The 22,496-nt window shown below is 34.7% G+C and overlaps 1 protein-coding gene across 1 annotated transcript; it reads right to left on the reverse strand.

The window, feature by feature from the left end:
- Positions 1-5,866: 5,866 nt before the first annotated feature.
- Positions 5,867-22,228, reverse strand: LOC110110526 (AP2-like ethylene-responsive transcription factor BBM2). The gene is made up of 8 exons (XM_020842046.2): positions 21,239-22,228; positions 21,070-21,152; positions 6,917-6,925; positions 6,741-6,835; positions 6,592-6,665; positions 6,441-6,491; positions 6,106-6,188; positions 5,867-6,012 (listed from the first exon to the last, which is right to left on the reverse strand). The coding sequence occupies exons 1-8, from the start codon at positions 21,829-21,831 to the stop codon at positions 5,867-5,869; spliced, it is 1,134 nt and encodes a 377-aa protein (XP_020697705.1). The 5' UTR covers positions 21,832-22,228.
- Between the last annotated feature and the right edge of the window lie 268 nt (positions 22,229-22,496).

Below are 22,496 nucleotides of genomic sequence, written 5' to 3' on the forward strand. Positions count from 1 at the left end.
TATATATATATATTAGTTTTGGAGTTTATAATATAATGTAAATATTTATAATAGTAATGTAATTATATATTTTTATTTTTTATCTATTTTCTTTAATGCAATTAATCAGTTATAGATTTCAAATTAATTGGGTTAAAAATGAATGATTATTTGTTGTATGAAGAAAAGAAAAAGAAAAAAAAAAAAGAAAGAGAAAGAGTAGGGTTGTCATTATTTGACCTGACACAAAAAACCCGACTCGAATCAGACCCAAAAATTTTGGGTGAGGGTCAACCAATTTGAGAAATTGGTCGGGTTCGGGTTCAGGATTTGACCCGATTATAAAATCTTGTCAGGTTAAGGTTGACCCAAAAACCCGAAACTAATCCGGGTTGACCCGTCGTTCCACTTCTCTTGTATTTGATGTTATTTAGTTAGATCGGTCTTCTAGCTTGCGATATACCCAAGGGCGGAACCCTTGTGTTCTCAGGGGGGGCAATTGCCCCCCCTAAAAAAATTACAAATTTGTTTATTGCATGGATTATTATATAATTTGTCCTTATCCATCTTTTTTTTTACTCTTTATTATAGGAATATTTAGGTGATTGCCCCCCAAAAAATTAAAATAATATGATCTTTAGGTGATTGCCCCTAGTAGAATTATACACATTGTGTAGAGGTGTTATTGTTAGAGAACGATGAACAAAATACAAAGAGAAATAATAAAGAAAATCCAAAAATATCCTTACAGCCAAAATTTGTTCCGGGGGCGCTGCCCCCAGAAACCCCCGCAGGGGCACTGCCCCTGAAACCCGCAACTTGATTGGGTAGGTCGAACCCCGTCAAGGGCACCCCCGACACAATATTTTTAAAATGTAGAGGTGTTACGTAATTTTTGTTTAAGAATATCTTTCATTATATAAGATGTTGATGATATTTTTAAAATGTATTCAAGTACAGATAATCATTAGTCACTAAAATTATATATATATAAGAAAAAATATTCTATATTTTTATTTATAAGTTTATCCTCTGAAAATTAAGTTTAGTTCCGCCCCTGACTGCACGGACCAAAGTCTCCCTGCCCACGATATCGTCACCAGCGTCTCCATGTACTTCCGCGGTGTCGTCACCGGCTTCATCGTCTGCAGGAAGCTGCGAACGGAGAATTTATACGTTTGTTTGATTTAATGGTGAACAATTCTTTTTTATTGTATTTAAAAGAAAATTAATGATGATATGACAATAAATAAATAACATGTTAAATGCCTAATTACTTTTATTATTGTAATAACTAACTAAATAATTGTTCACGTCTTATCAAATCTTAATTATTAGAACTAGACAACGGCACATGCAAATAACAAAGTCATACTAATGCGCTATGTCAAAATTAATGAAGAAATTGACTAAATATGGGAATATTATGAATTTTGAATGGTTTTTCTATCCTCAAAATAATTTAATAATTTTGTAATGAATTTGGCCAAATTTTAATCAAAGTTTCGGACTCGATTTTTTTTCTAAAACTAAATATTTCATTAAAAGTAATTTTTTTAATGTTTTTAAAAAAATTTTGTAATACAAAATTAATGTGAAAAGCAGTAAGAGAACTATCCGAACAAAGCCTTAGAGCATCTCCAACCGAACGTCAAACGTGAGTATGGCGTCGTTCAGTCGCGTGAAAGGGGAGAAGGATCGTTACCTTCGCCTAAGCATCTAAAATGGAGTTCGATTGGAGCAGATTCACGGCATTTTAAAGTTTTGCTGTATTTTGCCTTGAAAAATCGCGTTCTCGGTTGGAGATGCCCTTAGTGAATCAGCTCAAGCTGAGCTTGAATGATATGAATTCAAGCTGGTCTGTATCTTGATTAGTTGTTGGAAATAAAAATATTAGTATGTTTATATGGGTATATTATGAGTTTTTTTTTTTTGGGACATTTAGGCCATTTAAGGCTAACTCACACACACAATGCAAACACATGGACTCGAACCTTGAACCTCTTAGTTGGAAGTCTAAGCTCTCAACCAATAGGCCAAGGGGAGTTGTGTGGTATATTATGAGTTAATAGCGAGGATTTGTTTCGGTTTAACAAATTAGTAGGCCAGAAATGAAAAAGCTTGAATTATAGGAATTAATGTTATTTCATATCAAGCCTAAAAGCTTGGCTTCCGAATCAGTTTTTATTCTTTTATTTCCTCACCAAAGGTAAATAAAAAATTTAAGCAAGATTTCATTTTTATTAAACTAATTAAGGCTTTATTTGAGATAACTTTCTTACTGCTTTCTAAAACAGTTTTCTAACTAAAAAAATTCAGTGCAATAAATTTTTGTATCAAAACACTTCTTTAGAAAGCAATAAAAAGGCAACTCAAGACAAAACATAAGTTAGGTTTCGTTTTAGACAGCTTTTTTACTTTTTTCTAAAATGACTTTTTAGTATAAAAGTTTTTTATTCAATACCTTTCTCATTACTTAAAAGAAGCACTATATCTAAAATACCTTTCTCATTACTTCTTTTTTCTTTTTTAACGGGGTATCCACCCACTGCCGCCTCCAAAAAGAAACTTAGTAGCGTGACTAATCCTCAGCTGATCTAGAAGAGGCACCCACCCTAAAAACCTCTTGACCCGCACTTGAAGAGTTCCCAACCATATTATCAATAATAAAGTTTAACACTTGTAATTACCATAACTATAACAATCTTATCTTATTTTTAAATATTAATACTATATTTATTTTATTCATCCGGTTGAAATGCAATGTTGATATCATCAGCTGAATGAATTCGAAGTAGCTCTCATCAAGCTCTATTCTAATGATAGATCAACCTTCCCTGTTAGTTTCATGGCCAGCTAGGTAGGAATTGTTGGAGGATGTGCCAAAGCATCCATTTTACTGGCAAACAAAGTTCTCATTTTCTCCCCTTTTCCATCTGCCACTTCGCATGCGTGGACAGCTACATTGACAACTTCACTTTCTCGTTTGTGCTCAAGAAAGTTGCTTGGAATTAATAATGGATGATTTCTTTTGATCTTACTTAGGTTTTTGAGGTGGATGTTAAGAAATTTGTAACTATTAATCATCCTCATCTACACCAAATACAAAAATGATTCAAATGTTAACTAACTTGTAACTAAATAAGCATCTATGCTAACAAGAATTGGTTCCTCCTCGATATCCCTATTATTATTAGGATTAACTATTTTGTGCAGACGTCAAACGCAATCCGGAAACTAACCAAAATGTGTCACGTCATCTCTTGCTCAGTATCACGGCTCGGTACTGCTCGGTACTGTTACTCTATGCTGCTGACATGACACATTATAGTTGATATCCGAATGACATTCTGCGTCCAGTCTCCACACAAAATAATTTCTCCCCTATTAGACTCAGGCATTTTACTCCATTGACGACAACCTTACCATTAACATCAAACTTAGAAGCAAGACATTGAAAAAATCCAAGTAAGAAAGTTGGGACAACTTCAGGTTAGGAAATACAAGCGAGACTATTGACAGCAATGTGGGTGGCAATCGTCACCATTACCTCCTTAAGCTTATGCCTCGGTGACCATGAAGATAGCACTCATCCATTCAACCACAAAGTGAGTTCTTATGTATTTCACAAAAAATAAAATCACAGGAGAGAATTTTTGATTGACAGGAACTTGAGGATTTTGGCTCAAAATAAATCTAATGATTTCTAAATCTATCCTTATATAATATTCATAATCTTCTTACTTTTAGTTCTTCTCTCTTCGGTTCACTTGGCTTTCTTGATAAAGAATTCTTTCTCAAAAAGTCCAGCATGAACTTACAGCAGATAGGACGTCAAATAAAGAACATCCCTGCTTTTTTTTTTTTCCTAAGATTGAGAATCCAAGTTCTGAAGTAGCAATCGTCCGTCAGAGACGAAGATCACTCTTATTGAAGCTGGAAAGCTTCACTTTCAGACTTAACAGCTTTGAATATAGAAGATGGAACAAAAGGACTAGCAGTAGCATGCTGAACTATTGCAGTTCAAAAATATAAAAGACTACTACATCTTTATTTGCTTGAATTATGGTGCTAGCACAAGCATGCTTACATAAGGTTGGAGAAGAGATAAATTACGAAAAAAACAGTTAAAAAGAATATCCTCGATAATGAGGGTGTTGCAAAGTTATAATAACAAATTCTATAAATTCTTAAAATAAATATTAAACACATAATATAATGTTGATATGATAATCTCTTTTAAACATAATAAATCTAATGACTCTAATATACCCCTACAAACTAAAGATGTGACGCAAGAAGCATTGAGAGTTTGTATGGTGCAATAACCAGGAGATCTAAGCTGAGAGTTATTTATAAGTTTTTCAAAATTATCGATCTAAATGATGCTAGAACGAGATTTTCTCTAGAAAATCAAGTGCAATCGAGAGGGATCATCACAAATGAGAGGATTGTCGCAAGAAATAGATATTTCAACAAAGTCGTCACGAAAGGAAGGAACGTCACAAAAAATAGGATCATCGTGGGAAACGAATTCTTTGTGCGTTACGGGAGACGAGATTGTCATAAGAAAATCAAGTGCAACCAGGTGATCGTCACAAAAGAGAGAGTTGTCGCGAGAAATAGATATTTCAACTAAGTCGTCACGGAAGGAGGAAACGTCACAAGAAATAAGTTTATCGTGGGAAATGAATTCTTTGTGTGTTACGAGAGACAAGATTGTCATAAGAGAAATAGACGAAGCTAAAGGTATCATATCTCAGAAACATCAAGGGGAAGCATTATATGCCAAGCATCGAGGAGGCGATACTCTAGCTGGAGAGCAAACACAATCTACATGAAGACAATGACTTGGAATTTGACTCTAATACCATGATAAAAAATATAAACGACTATGGGATTAAATTTTGATGCTAATACAAATATGCGAATATAAAGACGACGACAACAACAACAACAACAAGACTTCGAATCTGACTCTAATATCATGATTGAAAATATAAATGACTATGTGATTAAATTTTGATGCTAATATAAATATGGCAATATAGAATAAAAGAAAATAACCTTAATAATAATGATATATTACAATAATAAATACTCCATATTCTAACAATAAATATTAAATACATGTGAACATATTGATATCTAAACCTCTTTAATACATAATAACTATAACAATAAGCACATTTTCTAACCCTTATTTACATGCCTAAATCATCTAAATTCATTTATAACTACTGAGAAGCAAAATTTGCCTTGTCCTAAAAAGGTGAATAGTGTTGTACATATGGCAAGGCAAAACTGCCAATAAACTACTCCGTATGGCTAAATAGATGAAAACTTCTTGAGCATGAGATGTAAGAACATAACAAAATGGGAAAGTCAAGTAATATGGACCAAAAAGATCCACCCGACTCGAATATCACCACAACACTTAACAGTAAGAAAATCTCACTAGACACCTTCAAGCAGAACCCAAGGATTCTTTCGAGCAGATTCTCTAGGAGCTTTATCAAAGAAATAGTATCAAATGAATATTCGTACAAGCATGTTGGCTAAGAAGACAAAGAAGGGGATCTGACTCTTTCTCCTACAAGACTAGCTTTTCTCCCCCCTTGACTTCTTTGTCTCCTACATGAAGCCCACAAAGCAGTTCCTTTTTCCCTCCTACATGAAGCCCACAAAGCAGTCCCTAAATAGTAGGAAAGAAATCACAAATGAGATCACCTGCTATCCAATTGACTTATATATCCTTTTGTCTTATAAGAGGTTCAGGGGTTTAGATCATTTCAAAAAATACACCATAAATGAGATAAAAACTTATTGAAATAAACAATACATTACATTGCCATCACCGACAACACTGAGACTCTGATGGAAGGAACTATGTCTCTAGCTTGCAAGGTGGTTCCTCTATTCTCTTGAAAGATCCCTCGCAGTAGTTGCTAATATCAAAATTGGTAACAGCATGCACGCCTCGCAGCTCAATTGCCGCAATGTCATAAGCCTCAGCAGCTTCTTCCTCTGTACCTGAATAAACCCAAAAAATGCAGCAGAAACCTAAAGAATGATTTCTTTATTATTATAATAAGAGTGAGAGAATATAAGCAAATAAACTCTCACCAAAAGTTCCAAGATAAATGTCTTTGACATCCCTGCTCTCACCCACCCGACCAATTCGAGCCTGCCACTTGCCATCTTTCCGTCTTACATGTTGAATACAAACCATAAGGAATTCCAATTACACCATGCAAAAATAAATTTTTATGCAATATGATAAAGTGCAGGAATAATTTAGGTTTCGTTTGGGACAACTTTCTTGCTGCTGCTTAAAATAACTTTTTAGTACAAAAATTTTAATTTTTGTACTAAAAAACAGCTTTAAGAAGCAGTAAGAAAACTGTCCCAAATGAAACCTTAATCATTTCATAAAAGATAACCAAAGGAAAAGTAACAACCTTGTCACTCCTCTGTAAGCAGAAGCACCTCTCGAGAAACAACTACTTTTCCTTGACAAGCAGGATCACCACAGAAAGATAAGACATTAATTTCATGAATTATGTGGTTGAACTTAACAAACTTATTCAAAGTGTAAACCTTTGGATATACCTTTTTACATGAGCGACATACTCATCTTGAGTCATGGTTTTCATAATCTCAAGTTCATCCTCGTATTCAGAGACCTGGAAATCCAACAAAAATTTGTAAATAATAAATAAAAAAAAAGGTTCAAAATGAGATCATTTAAATGATCATACAGGGAAGTTTAGCTTGGTTGTTTGGCTTGGACCCCAATATTTCAGAACAGCAAGATCATGTGCCCTAGCTGCCTTCTCCTCAGATTCATAGCTGCCTGCAGAAAATCCGATGAACGGTTTAATTCGTCAGAATCTGCACAAAAAATATGAATCAAAATTAGTCTTTTGACACTTACCCAAATAAACTGATGCGACACCACAGCAGCAAGGCCACCAGTCGCATTCATGTTGCAGATCAAGGGGAAAGACGTGATTAAGTATATTATTAAGCAAACAATTAGAATGATACAATATTTACTGATTGAGATGAAAGACCGAATTCAAATCAGGCAACTACAATAAAGTGGATTACAAATTCGTCATGACAAATACCTAAAAGGGATAAGCTGCATTTTTTTCTGTGATTTCCTGTGGGCTCAATAATCATTTCATTCCATTGATGTTTATTCATTAGGTTCCAGCTAATTCAAAGTGAGCTATTGGACCCTTATGGACTCCTAGTCCTAGCCCTTAGCCTAATAGGCTAGTCTGACCAAGCTCAAACATAACCTACTCAAAGTGGACCTAACAAGACTCCTAGCCTAATTGATTTAGCTAGATCCTAGTGAACTTAATTAGCCTACCCGAGACCGTCCTTAGGACTCAACTCAAGGCTAGATGATTGACTAAACCCAATGTAGATTTAATTAATATAATTAAGATTCAATTGATAAAATTATGCCCAAATTGATTGGAACCCAACTCTCTAAGGCCTAACCCAAGGTTTGGATGAATAGACTTAAACTAACCTAGGTTAATTTGACCTAAATTATGCCCAATTAACTAATTGAGCCAATTGGTGCTAATTGACCTACTCCAACTCCAATTCTAATTGATTGAGTCAATAGCTTTCCTAGAACTTAACTAAATACAGCACACAAACAACCCAACTATGTTGCACGGATACTCCTATTTACGAGGCATGCTGTATCCGACACGTGTCGGATACGGATACGCCTCCGATACGGCACGGATACATGTCGGATACGACTTTGCCGTGTCCGATTAAAATATTATTTAAATTTGACCGGACATGCGTATCGGATACGCGTGACCTATTAAAAAAAATGGAGCCGCAATTTGCCCTATTCATTTCAGCTATCTGCTTTTGCGGCTTAAACATTTCGGTGAGCTAAGCTTTTCATTTCCGCACAGGTGTTCGTCTTCTTCATTATAGTCGAAGGAGCGGCTCAACGATGTGAGCATAGAAGCGGATAGGATCATCCTTCGTCGACAAAGAAGCTTGACGACGCGAGCATTAAAGCCGACAGGATCATCCTTTGTCAACGGAGCGACTCGACGACACAAACAGTGAAGGCGACATGAGCAATGAAGATTCGTTTTCTTCGTGAAGGTTCATTTTCTTTGTTCTTTATTTTCTTCATTCTTCGTCAACGCAGCGACTCGATATTGCTCGGTACTGGAACTCAGTACCGCTCAGTACCGGAACTCGGTACCGCTCAGTACATCTCAGCAATGCTCGGTACCATGCTCAGTATCAATGCTCGATACCGCTCGGTACAGAGTGGTACCGAATGGTACCAAGCGACACCGAGAAGGTAGAGAAAGCATTAAATCAACTCTTACAATAATAATTTGTTCCGGGGGCAATCCCCGCAGGAGCGCTGCCCCTTGACCCCGCGACCTGACCGGTCAGGTCGAACCCCGCCAAGGGGTAGCGCCACCTTGGGCCCCCGGCATAGTCGCAACATGTCTACACTTTTACTTAAAATTTTTCTTGTTTCAAATTCATGTGGTTTAATTTGTGTCGATCATTCGTAGGATAATGAGCTCTAGTGGTGTAGGAATTGGGTCTGATGATGGTCCATCAGAGACCAATATTGAAGATAACAAACCTCTATTGGGTTATGTGACAAAAATAGGTAAAACGTCATAAGGAGGAGACAATATTGCATTCAAATGTAATTTTTTTAATGCCACATATAAATGATCATATTATAGAGTGAAAGCTCATTTGTTGAAGATAGTGGTCATGGAATTAAAGTACGCCCGAATATAAGCTCATCAAAAATGATTGAATTACAAAGAAAAATCAGTGAAGCTGAGCAAATGAGTAAAAAGGAGCTTCCAAAACATATTCCACTTCGAAGCACTCATGCTTCATATCATTCATCATCTTCTTCAATTAGAAGTGATAACAGTACTGTAAACAAATGACCTTTCCGGATGGAGGGGTTTGAACCAAAAAGAAGAAAACATGTTATAAATAGTGCTTTGGAGAAAGCATTTATTTTACAAATGAGATAACAACTAGATGGAGAAATAGCTAGAATGTTTTACTCAGCTGGACTTTCTTTTAACTTAGCATGGAATCCACATTACAAGAATACATTTACCTACACATGCAATAATAATCTTGCAGGATACATGCCACCATAATATAATGTCATTGGAACGAAGTTGTTGCAAAGAGAGAGAGAGATAATATTGAGAAGTTGTTCGAGACTACTAGAGGAGTTTGGAAGAAAAAAGGAGTTACTTTGGTTGTGATGGGTGGACAGATCCACAAAGAAGGCCACTTGTAAACTTCATGGATGTAACAGAGAGCTATCATATGTTTATCAAAGTTATAAACTGTGAAGGACAATACAAGGATAAGTTTTTCATTTCTAATTTAATCAAAGAAGTTATCATGATGGTGGAGCCTTCAAACATCATTCAGATTATTACTGATAATACACCTGTTTGTAGAGCTGCAGGTATACATGTAAAGCAAGTCTATCCTCATATTTTCTGGACATCATGTTGTTGTGCATACACTTAATCTTGTCTTGAAGAATATTTGTGCAGCTAAGAATACCGAGCCAAACAAAATCACCTATAATGAATGCCATTGGATCACAGTGATTGCTGGAGATGCAGTTGTAATTAAGAATTTTATTATGAATCACTCCATGAGACTCTTTATGTTCAATGATTTCTCTAATTTGAAGATACTTGCAGTTGCTGAAACTCGGTTTGTCTCAGTTATAATGATGTTAAGAAGATTCAAAAAAATAAAAAATGCTCTTCAAGCTATGGTGATCAATGACAAATGATCTTGTTATAGGGAAGATGATGTTAGAAAGGTTATGTATTTAAAGGAGAAGCTTTTAGATGATTTATGATAGGATGAGATTGAATACATCATAAATTTCACATATCCAATTAATGAGATATTGAGAGTAGCTGATACGGATAAGTCTTGTTTACATCTCATTTATGAGATGTTGGATTTAATGTTAGTCAAAGTAAAAGAAATTATATATAGACATGAGAAAAAGGCACTTCACGAAGACTCAAGTTTCTGGGATATTATTTATATTATTCTAAATTCTAAAAGATAAGTTGAGCAAAAGTAATACACCTTTACATTGTTTGGCTCACTCACTAAATCTCAAGTAAATTTCAATATTTTTTCATTATTAATTCAAAATTTGTTATTTAGTAATTTCAACATTTTTTTTATTATTTTATTTTAATGTTATTTGAAGATATTCAACTAAAGAATAACTTCAAGAGGATCCTCAAAGAGTTTCTCCACAGAAAGATTTAGAAATTTCAAATATGAGGAAGACGTATTTAAAGCGTTATTTTTCAAATGAGGAGAAGAAGTGTCAATATTGGGTTTGCTAAATTTTTTGGTTATTTAGAAGACTTTGATGACTAAGAGTCATTGCGTGATAGGTGTATAATTGAACCGAAAATGTGGTTGATTATACATTGAGCTTTAGCACCTCTACTTCAAATAATCGCCGTAAAATTGCTTGGCCAAGTTTCATCCTCATCTTGTTGTGAAAGAAATTGGAGCACATAATCGTTCATCCAATCAATGAAGAGAAATAAAATTACTCCACAACGAGCTGAAGATTTAGTTTATGTGCATACAAACCTTCGGCTTCTATCAAAGAAAACACCAATTTATATAGAAGGAGACAACAAGATGTGGGATGTTGCTGGAGATGGATTTGAATCTCTTGAGGATATGGGAATATTAGAAATTGCTAATCTTTCAATTGATGAGCCTGAATTGGAAGCTATGATATTTATTGAAGATGATATAGAAATTCAAAGACAAATCATTGAAGAAGCTAATCCTAACATTTCTTCTATTTAATAGTTGAAACTTCATGTGCTGGACAATTTATATTTTATTTTTGTTGTTGTACTAGACATTTAAATATTTAATACTTACTTTTATTTTCATATTATAAGATATACTGCTACAAATAATGTTGCTTTCAATTTTTTTTGTCATTTCAAATATTACGCTTTGATTGATTTCTTAACTTTTATCTATGATTTATATGTTATAATGTCGTATCCGCGCCGTATTTGTATACTGTATTTTTAAGAATTGGCGTGTCCCGTATCCGTATCGTGTCATATCCGTGTCGTCGTATATGTATCAGTGCAACATAGCAACCCAAATTGTACCTAAAACCCTTAATAATATCCACGAAACCCCAATTAAAATAATCCAATCCTTCAGCTCATTGGCACAACAATGCAACAATTCCTAATATCAATCAAAATAATTGGAGTGCCCTAGCTCCACAGCTCCTGCAAGCCCAAGGCATGATCAACCCAAGATCCTTAGACTTGCTAAATTACCCAACCAAAGCCTTCAACATGGATCATGGACCATTTAGATTGAACTAGAGACACCCGATGGTACACCTAATCCTCTGATTTGGTCTGACCAACCTCTAATTGCTCCTTGGACTTGAGACCTTCATCGTAAATCCAACTTGCAATTGGCACCAACCCCTAAACCTTAGGCTATATGAACCTCCAGAAACTTAATTCACAAGTTTTTGACCTCGATTTAATCATCCATAAGTTCTTTCATAAGCTCTTGACGACCTTCTAGACACCCTCCCCAGAAGCCCCTATCCACGAAGCAGCAACAGTCGAGGTGGCAACCCAAGCTACACTAAGCAAATTGAAGGTTATTGGTGTCTTAACCAACACCAAATGAAGCTCCCCAACCCATTCAGCAAGCTAATCAAAGCCCTAGCTGAAGTATTCCTCCTAAAGCTTAAGCTTGATTACTTTAATGACTTGCACACAACAAGCCACAACCAATAAAACTAGGATAACCCTCTTTTAGAGAGAGCTTAATAATTTTGAGTCCTAAATCACTTAATTTGGTTAACGAGAACAACTGAACAAGATATATATGCTCTATGAAACTTAGTATAATAGTAACGGTAGAGGTGAAAGATAATCCCTGGGCCGTCTGATTAAAGATTTTTTGCTTTAATAGTTGTGATTTTGTCATACAAGGACTATTGCTACAGCATGGTACTCTTCGTATGGTTGAATACTTGTTCAGCTTAATTTACACCATTTGATATTTTGATTTATAGCCCAATTACACGGGCATTGACAAGATCTAAACTTGGGGTCCCTATCGACCACAAAATGAGCAGTAGTGCCCTCATTCCTAATCATTGGCTTCCAAACTTTTGCGGATTACCACTCATTGTGATGCATTATTGAATCGTTCGATTAACTAGATGGTTTGGATCTTCGTTAGACATCAGTATATGAGATAAGGTCCATGTATCAGATGTGAAGAATGAGCTACCAAAATTAGAGTCTACTAAAGAAGAAAAAAAACTCCAAAATTGTCAAGATTGGTAACAGAGAAAAAATGATCAACAAATATATAATTAGCTTTACTTTATTTTGGCTCTTTTAGTAAGGTAGATCAAGTCTACCTATTTTATTTTAAGTTGTGAATTAGGTAGACCATGTCTATCTTATAAACTTGGTCCACCCAGGTAGTACAAATAAGCCCTATTGTAATCAATTGGCATGATTGAAAATTTATGATTTCTCTCTTTTCCCTCTCTTCTAATTTCTTGGAGTCTACACCCACTCTAAAGATACCCACTTCTTAGCTATCCAAGAAGCATAACAGATGATACTCTGTTGCACTAACCTCTTGTCATAGCAAGAGGTTTCGTCTGTCAGCCGCTCTTCTGTCGGTTCCACGGTCCAACATTCCATTTCAGGCCTCCCATCCATCGGACAGCCTTCTCTTCAGCCATATGATTGCTGCTCCTTCTTCCATGGCTTTGCAAGAAGATCACATAGCCCACAGGTCTGCCTTCTTCCCTACTGCAGCCAAACATCTTCAGTTGTTCCTTCCTCCTGGCAGCCACAAAAAGTCTCCAAAAACTGTTCTGGACTTGTCTTTTCTGCATCCTAACAGCAGCAACATTGCAGCAGCCACTCTTCAGCCTCCCATCAGCCGAACAGCACCTTCTTCCACTCAGCTGCAGCTTCCAGCCTTCAACAACAGCAGATGTTCTGCCCAGAATTCCTTCCAGCGGCTGTCTCCAGCCCTTCCCCTCAGTTCCAGCCTTCAAGAACAGCAGCTGTCCACCTATTGTAGCTGCTGTTTCAGACGCATCAACCACCGGATTGCAACAGCTGTTTTCAAGAAACAGAAACCCATGATTTTTAACCAAGCCCTGCAGTTTTGACAAGAAACAGTTTCTTGCAGCTGTTTTGCGTTCATCTTCCATCAGCAACCTGTGGCAACCAATTTTTTCTTTTCCAGCTGCTGTTTTGGTGGCAGTACAGTCCAAATACCGCCTGAATTAACACCTTCGCATCAATCTGCATTGTTTTTTTTACATCAAGAATCAATTCTTCATTCCAAAACTCCATCTAGATCTCACGCATCTACCAGTCACTGGCATTCTTCTAAGTGCATCTCAAACACAGTTTCAGCAAGTTTTTTTAGAAATTCAGTCCTTGATTCAACTAAAGAACAAAGATTTAGTGGAAGCTCTACATGCGATGCAATCACATCAAGAATCTCAATTTTCTGAAATTAAAAAATCTCTTCAACATGCGGATGCTCAATTTTCTTCCATTGGCTCATCCCTTCAACAAATTCATTCTTTTATGTAGTATATTAATAAGAAACTTGATAGTTTGTGCATTGACCACCCACCTGCTCCACTCCATCAACATTCTTCCTCTTCTGCCGGCATCCTTGGTTCCTCCGAATAAACCCCCTATCCACAACTGCCACCTTCTCCGACCATTGCCCATAGTATTCATCTTACATCCTTATCTCAACCAATTAACATCCATCCTTAGCATTCTTCTTATTTTCATAAAGTTGATATTCATATTTCAAGCACTTTTTCTATTTCAATATTGTTTGTTTATACACCGGATGGTATTGATATTTTTGCATTAATTCTAGAGTCCTTAAAATACTCACCATTGAAGATATATTTCCTATTCTAACATTACATAAATTTTTTTATGAATTACATAGTTTTTTTTTCCCAAACTTCATTTTCGTTATGTCTCTCAACAAGTTAGAATACATTTTAACAAAAAAGTTCATCAAACTCCACCAACCCCCCCCCCCCCCACCCCCCACCCCCCCCCCCCCCAATCTTTTCCTTCTCTCAACCTTGAGAACAAAATTATTTTCTATGGCGATGCGAGTTTAGACATCAGTATATGATATTCGATCCATATATCAGATGTGAAGAATGAGCTACCAACATTATAGTCTACCAAAGTAGAACTCCAAAATTGTCAAGATTTGTAACATAGACAAAATGGTCCACAAATATGTTATTAGCTTTACTTTATTTTGGCTCTTTTAGTAAGGTAAATCAAGTCTATCTATTTTATTTTAAGTCATGTATTAGGTAGACCATATCTATCTTATAAACTTTAGCTCCCATTTATTGCCCTCTTTACTGTCACAATCACCACCAAGCTAGAGGCTAACAATCCTTATGTATGATGGTGATTTATCCCATTCCATCTTAGTAAAGTCGGTATTGTTGAGCTCTTTAAAAAAAAGAAACTTTGATGTCGTGGATAAGGGCTACCAAAGATGATATGGCAGATATCATAAGGCATTGCTTCACACAACACCTCATTGATATAGGTTCGGGTGATTGTCAGCAAACGCAACACAATTTGTTCATCGAAACTCTATTTTTTTTTATCTAGTCAAATGGATTTGGATGTATAGAACTATTATGCATATCCAACGAGCCTCAAATGCGCTTCTCTGCCAAGTTTTTGTTGCTATCTTCAAGGGACAAACTCGAACATGATTCTATTCGCTTCCAACTGGAACTATTCCCACATTCATTAAGTTGGCCAAAACATTCGTCGAACAATTTGCTGTCAACCGAGGAATTGTTAAAGATTCTTCTCACCTCTCAGAAATTCGCCAGAGTAAAAGTGAGTCACTAAAAAAATACTTTAAAAGATTTTCTATGAATAGTTTTGTAAAAGATAGAAACTCTACTTAGGATATTGTATCCTTGTTGGGGATAAGATAGTCACTCGAAAAAGTAATAAACAAATTCTTATGACCAAGTTCAACGCAAAGCCTAAGTATAAAGCTATGGCTCAATAAGCATGTCAAATGATGAAGGATTAAAACTCTTAGAATAATTAGCCTTCATGTCACTCAGTCTATGATACCATATTGTGGCAATCGTGTCTTCATTTATATTCCTAGCAATATTAATTTTCATGAATGAATTAAGCATATTGAAGTTCATCCTCATTTCAAGGGATGTTGTGGGCATACAATGCAAATTAGAAAAATAATATTATGTAAGATTTATATTAGGAGGGTATATATGTTGAAAAAATATCCATTTATTGCCACATAATTATGACTACTCTCAACTTTATTTGTTTCAACTTGTATTCATCTTGTATGCCTATAAATAAGCGCATATTTTCAGTGAACAAAACACCAAAATCTTTCCTCCCAAAGCTTTGCAAATGGCATATCTTGTTATTGGCATGTTCACCTGTGTGCATTCACTTACTCTTTCGTGTTACTTATATTGTTAATTTTGGCACTACCAATTAAGATATGGTAAACTTTTATATCATGTAATTTTTCAGGAAGGTGCTTCTCTTGTGCAACTATTGATAGGATATAAGAGTCCTTTTTACTGTGAATTAGTTAAATTTTGGTTGATTTTTAGTTGCACAATATAAATTCAATAATTTATAAGATTTCTCCACTAGCATATATTTAATGTGTTTAGTGGGTTCAAAACCCTCTCACAACGACAGTTGCAAGAATAAGATTATTATGTTGTATGCATCTTTTACGGATTTGAATTGTTCTGATGTGTTTAGGGAGACAATGATGAATTTTGCAGATATATATAGTTTGCATCTAGAAAAGTGATTTGAAAATTATCGCCTATTGTTGAAATTTAAGGGTCGACTGAAAAAGAAGTGATAGAGCAGGCTGGGTCAACGTTTATGTTCCTGTTTGAACTTCTTTTTCATATAAAGGGAAAGCATAAATACCAAAGCTGATAAATCTTATTTTGAGAACCTTGATACTGCAATTTCTAGTTTCTTCCTGTTAACTCGAAGATAAATGCAGACCTAAGAATAATGAACTTAATTGGACTTTCAAACAAACAATGGCAAAGAAATCTACTTGGATACATTGATCTAACTAGCAAAGTATTTAGAAATATTTAGAATTGAAATAAACTGATCAATACATTTACGAGGAAGGGTACTAATGGTTTTCAACTCATCAGTAAAGCTAATCTTATGAATATAAATTAGTTTTGATATGCGCATAAAAAATTCACATGATTGGCATGAATCTCAAAGAAATATTTGAATTGAAAAACTTCTAAAATTAAATTCAAGATCTTCTGAACTCCGATTTCAGCAATCGTATAGTCAACTCAACGTCTCGACGAGACGAACCTATTGATGCTACAATTGGTTAAATCATACTACAAATGAGCTCTAATCAAGCACTTGAATTTATTTGAAATTTTCTAAACATAAATTGATAAGCCAAAAGGCTTCTAATTATAGCATGCTTATAGTCAGATCAAGTGACCCAATGAGACAAATATAACAAGCCCAAGATCACTCAGATTCTGACATCATAAAGGCATTCAAATGTTTAATAAATGATCAATGATCAAGGGGATCAATATAGACTGTACGATGGAGTGTTTTGGACTCTGGCCAATTTTACCAAAATGCATATTCTAAAAAGGCTATAAAAAGAGCCTCATTCTATAGAGAAGCGGGAGATTTAAGAGCTAAGAGAACTAAAGAGCTCACTTACATTTCCCTGCTATCACCGCCAAAACCACCACCAATAACTGAACAACTTTTCTATTTTAACCAATAAATCTAAGCTCTATTAGTTATATCACAATCTATATACTCATTTTTCTACATAATAAATACAAGATGCTTATAAGTATCACATCTAAATATTACTTCAACTTCCAGTAATAAGGGTTAATCATTATTAATATCACACTCACTAAAATTATGTGCCCTATATGTAATTATTGTTTTATTAGTCCTATGTCATTTATCATCTAAACAAATTATCCATTAGTCTAACCCTTCATATATTCCCACTTGTGTTTTAAAAGCGTTTGGAGACCACCTCAAAACTTGCTCCCAGTGATATGCTCAATCGTTGATTCTCCCCCAATGGCTCTATCACTTGATTATTCGCCCTCATAGACTTTGCTCTCTCAAAGTCATCGCTAGCTCATTGGAATAAATTCACTAAACTAACTTGCCAGAATGCGACTCTCATCTTTTCCACAAGCACATTCGCCAGAACCTCAGTTGGTCTGACTTGTTTCCTTCATTAAAAAAACTAAAGATCTTGACTCTTTATCGATGTCTCTCAATGAATCTCTGATAAATGTCATAAAGTGTAAATTTATAAAGCTTTTCATATTTTTTCGATATTTATATTTCATATGGAATGAACTTTTGAGCTTTTAAGATCTGGGAATTTTTATGTAAGTTTGTTTTTATTTTGAGATGTTGGAATAATATACTTCCATTTAACCCTCTCAACCAGAAACTTGGCTATCAAATTTCTAACTAATGTTTATGTTCATGCTATAGATTTTGTGTTTAGAATATTAATAAAATGATTATGGACTTTAAATTTGGAATATATTTTAATTATTATCTTATGGTTAATTTCAGTTATACCATTTCCCTACAAATATTTAAAATATAAACTTCACAATGCTTACACCCCACTTCATGATACGTAAAATATCAATTTCTTCTAAAACATTGACTTCAACAAAAATATCATTGACAATAGTTCTCACTTAGTCACTTTAATACTCCTTTGTAAATTTATTCATGATCAATATAAAAATAAACAAACTTAAACTTGTTTCTTTAAGTAATCATAACCACAATTAGGAACTCTTGGGTCACTCCATAACTTCTTCAAATAACAATTAATGCTCCATCATGCATAGCTTTAAGAATTTCAACACCCATTTTGTTCTGATATACATCAAACCAACTTTTTTAGTTATCAATCACATGCCTTCTCAATATAAATGAAAGTCATCCTTTCTTTGTAAAACTATTACATTAATTGCCTTGTCTTGGCACAAAAAAAAAAACTTCCTAATCTACCGTTTTGTCATAAAACTAAATTGATTCTCAAATACCAATATAATTTTTTCTAAATTCAAGTTTCACTACTCCTTCACAAAACATCAATACATGACTCATGAGTTTGATTCCATTATAATTTACACAATCTTAAAAATCTCTCTGATTCTTAAAGAAGCATAAGATTTGGTGTATTTAGCATGCATGTGAAGTAAATCCCTGCAAAGTAAATGCAGCCAATTTGATTGCATTTACTTCGTTACAAATTTGTTAAGGAAAATAGAATATGAAAGTAACCTTAAACCAAACACCAAAGAATATTACTTTTCATGTAAACAATTTACTGTACACCATTTTTTATCCAACCAAACAACTCTTAAATAATTGTACACCTTTTTTATATCCAACCAAACAACTCTTAAATAATTGTACCAAAACACTTCTTCTTAAGACATTTAACATCCTCCTAGTCTTCAAATTTTCAACAAAAAGATTTTTTAACCCTCTACTAACACATCACCCTTAACAATCCAATTCTCAATAGGTACCTCATGTGATCCGAAGTTTTACTTTTGGTCCTCTTCTTTAAAGTTAAATTCATTTCATCTTTTAGAACAAACTATAATAGGCTAAATTGTTAAATCCATTTTGCTCTTCTAAAAATTATCCCTTTAATTCCTCTTAATAATTTTTTTTAAAATAACATTTTCATCCTTCATTGATATATTCATCTTTCACTAACAAATGCTTTTTTTCTATTTTAAAGAATCTAGCTTAATCTCCAAATATTTTTATAATTTGTATTACCTATTTCCTGCATTTCGTTTTCTCCTTTCTTAGACCCAACTTATCATATAAATCATAAAAAATTATAATTTTTGTTTTGCTTCAATGCACTTTGCAAGATATCTAGCTTTCTTGAAATCATTATATGGCTCAATAGCAGTATTTTTAATTAGTCTTTAGAGGAAAATTTACTTGGAAACTTTTTAAGTTTCTTCACTCCATAATTAAGTCTTCATACTTATGCACAATATATTTCTGAACTCACCTAAAACTTCAATGACAATCCTAACTTGCTTAGAAAAAACTAACCATCATATCACATATCATATCTAGCTCAACAAAGGGTTCTAATTTGTCTATCTTCTCAAGCTATCTTGAAGATTAACAATGTTTTTCCTTGCAAAACTTCAACATTTATCAAAAGACAACTATTTATCTCCATTATTTTCTTTAAACTCCTAAGAAATATATTCATAATTATTAATGTGGGACTTGTTTTGGGTTGAAACGATGGGATTTGTATTATTTACAAAAAATATCTAAAAAAATGTTGTGGCATAACCTCAGGACATCTATTGAGAGCATTCCACCTTGATTAAGTTCAAGATGTGTTTCTTGAGCTAGTATTTGCGAGTATTGTAGAAGGTTACTATAGCAAGTTACTATCGCAAGATTTTCGCACATGAGGGCAAGTAACTATGTTGGTTTTTAAGTGTTGGAGTCAACTGATTTGAACGTTTCAAATTAAATTAATAATGGACCAATTAATTTGGGGGATTTTAAAATTAATAATCTAACTTTAAATTAATATTGATAATTTGTCAATCTTCTCTACTGACATAGGCTATAAGGAGTCTTAAACAGTAGTCTAATGCATGCAAATCATAACTTTTTACTTGAGTAAAAGTTCTATTTATAATTTCAATCTTGTGCGTGCAAGTTGAATGTGCAATTCCTTCAAATGTGATTTACATGTGACTATCTAATTTTAGGGGAAGTCATCTCCTAATACTGACGTATAGCCTAGTTTTATTTACATTAATAATATCATTCTTAATCAATTTCTTCTGCATAGTTTTTTATTGATATGTTTTGATCTGAATTTTGATCAAGTAGTGACAAGTCAAATCTAATTTTGCTGCTTGCTCGCTTATTTATTTGTTTACAAATCTTGCTAAAATTCTTGGATATTTATGATTAGTTCATTATCAATCGGGCTTAAACTATACTATCTCTTTTTCATGGAAAGGAAGCAAGTTGTTAATATAACTGGCAAATTGTGATAGATAAATCCTCTAATTTCTTTTTGCATGAAAAGATACTATTCATTGCATTAGGAAATGTAGCCCCCTGAGTTCTACTTGTTTGATCAAACTTTCTCCTAAAATTACCTTACAATTATTGAAAACAAAATTTCCTTCCTTCTAATAACAAAAGGTGTCTCCTATGGAGGTTCATCATCATTGTAGCACTAAAGAGGAGAAATTTATCCTATGTGATATGATGGGTTAGTTGGGACTTAGGAACCTAATCTCCTCATTTTTTTGAAAGAGAACATAGACCTAACCTACCTTATCAGTGAAATTAGTCAAGTCAAACATATTTTGCCAGTTCGACATTTACATTTAGAAGCAGTATAAGTAATCCAGGAGGGAAAATCAATATAACCTTGCTATAAGTAAGGCCTTCGAGTTTACTATTGAATGCTGTTTCCTGGAATCATCATCATATCAAAGGAAGGCACAATTCACAAAATGGATTTTTTTTTTGCATTTCACTTAAGGGTTGTCTTTTTCGATATATCTACCAAATATTGTGCGTTTGATTTCACGTTCAGATAGCTTCTCGTTTATGTAGTGTCCACTTTAACAAACATCTAAATATAAATAAAAAAACCAAAACATATTAATTTTTAAAAAAAAAAACAACTAATAACATAACATTATAGCACTAGACAAGGGAGATCCCAAAAAAATAATAATAATCACTCAAAATCACGGTTCAAATGCATGCTTCCAACAAGATCAGGTAACAGAAACATGAGTTGCAGAAATACCATGCTTCCCCTTACGCCTACTTCCTTCTACTCGACTGGTGTTATCCCATAGGTGTGCTTCGTACTTCCCACTCCATTTCAACCTGAAGCATTATGGCCAGAAAACAGAAGTTACCTCCATCTCCCATGACCGTCGCCTCAATATAAGACAAACGTATAATAAACTCACCTGGTCACTCCATGGTAGCATGAAGACTTAGGCACAGCATATTTCCTCATAGCCACAGCAAGAACACTACCTACCCTCTTCTCTCCACAGTTGGCGGGCACTATTGGCAAAATCTCCATTGAGCCATTACCAGCAACTTCTGAAGTAGCATTCCGTGGGCCAGAACTCTCAGAAATGCTGACTTCTTGATGCCATCCTAACGAACCCTCCAATCCTTCCTTTCCCGCAACTTCAGATAAAGAAACTTCCTGCGCAGCATCGGCTATCATTTCAGCGGCCCTCGGCAAAGGAGTATCTTTTCTGGATTTCCGCGGAAAATTCACTCTTTGTTCGGTCGCACTCAGCGAGGGCCCATTTCCATGAGCCTGCGGGGACTGAGCATCACTTCCAACACTCACAGCCTCTAAAAAACCATAATTCTCCCCAGCGGCCGGGCCCGAAGTAGCACTCTGTGGCGGATAGGTTTCCTGCGCGCCAAAGTTCATTACTTCCAAACCCTCGCCTTGGTTATCCGAGGACCGCAGAATCGGCATCTGATTTTTGTAAGTATATCCAACTTCCGGCGCATCCGGCCAATTTCTCGATTCGCTCATTGAAAATGGCTTAAATCGAACGATCAAAGGACAGAATCCAAAACCCTAAGCAGGACCAAAGAAGATGAAATTATACCTATTCCACCACGCTCCGCCGTGGACATTCGAAGATATTGCATCAAAATCGGATGGCAATCACAGTTGAGGGAAGATGAGAAGTGGAGCTATATTACGAGTTGTGGGAAAGGTGTCCAAACAGTAGAGGGGATTCGGTGAAGGGTAACGCCGATAAGAACAGTGGATCCAGATTATAACTCAATTTGACTTGAGAACAATTTTAATTTATTCATTTATTAAAAGCTGATTTGGTAAATGAGAATTGCTAAGAATCTCGAAGAACGGTACCTAGGAGTTTGCCGAAATGAATTAATTACGACACTCGGAACAGAATTCGGAGGGATTCGGCTAAATGCACAGAAGAACGACACCAAAGCGTCTGCCAATAGTTTTTGAGTTAATATTTCTTAAAAAAAAAAAAAAAAAAGGGCATATATGCCCTAAAATTTTGATATATTTTTATGGGAACATCTGACATTATATGCCCTATAATGTCCCTAATAGAAAAAAAAAATGCATGTTCTTTAACTTTTTTTTGGCAAATATGATCTAAAGTTTTATTCAGATCAAAATACCTCAAAATTTGAAGAGATAATCATTATATATGT

The sequence above is a fragment of the Dendrobium catenatum genome, unplaced genomic scaffold, assembly GCF_001605985.2.
Source record: "Dendrobium catenatum unplaced genomic scaffold, ASM160598v2 fragScaff_scaffold_898, whole genome shotgun sequence".
NCBI classification, from domain to species: Eukaryota; Viridiplantae; Streptophyta; class Magnoliopsida; order Asparagales; family Orchidaceae; genus Dendrobium; species Dendrobium catenatum.

What these genes read in the sequence shown, in the direction of transcription:
- LOC110110526 (XM_020842046.2), bottom strand. Translation starts at nt 21,831, where the DNA reads ATGAGCGAATCGAGAAATTGGCCGGATGCGCCGGAAGTTGGATATACT. An exon ending in TGCTACCATGGAGTGACCAG is followed by an intron (nt 21,153 to 21,238) that starts GTGAGTTTATTA and finishes ATAATGCTTCAG; the next exon opens with GTTGAAATGGAGTGGGAAGT. An exon ending in CATTTATCTTGGAACTTTTG is followed by an intron (nt 6,013 to 6,105) that starts GTGAGAGTTTAT and finishes GGGTTTATTCAG; the next exon opens with GTACAGAGGAAGAAGCTGCT.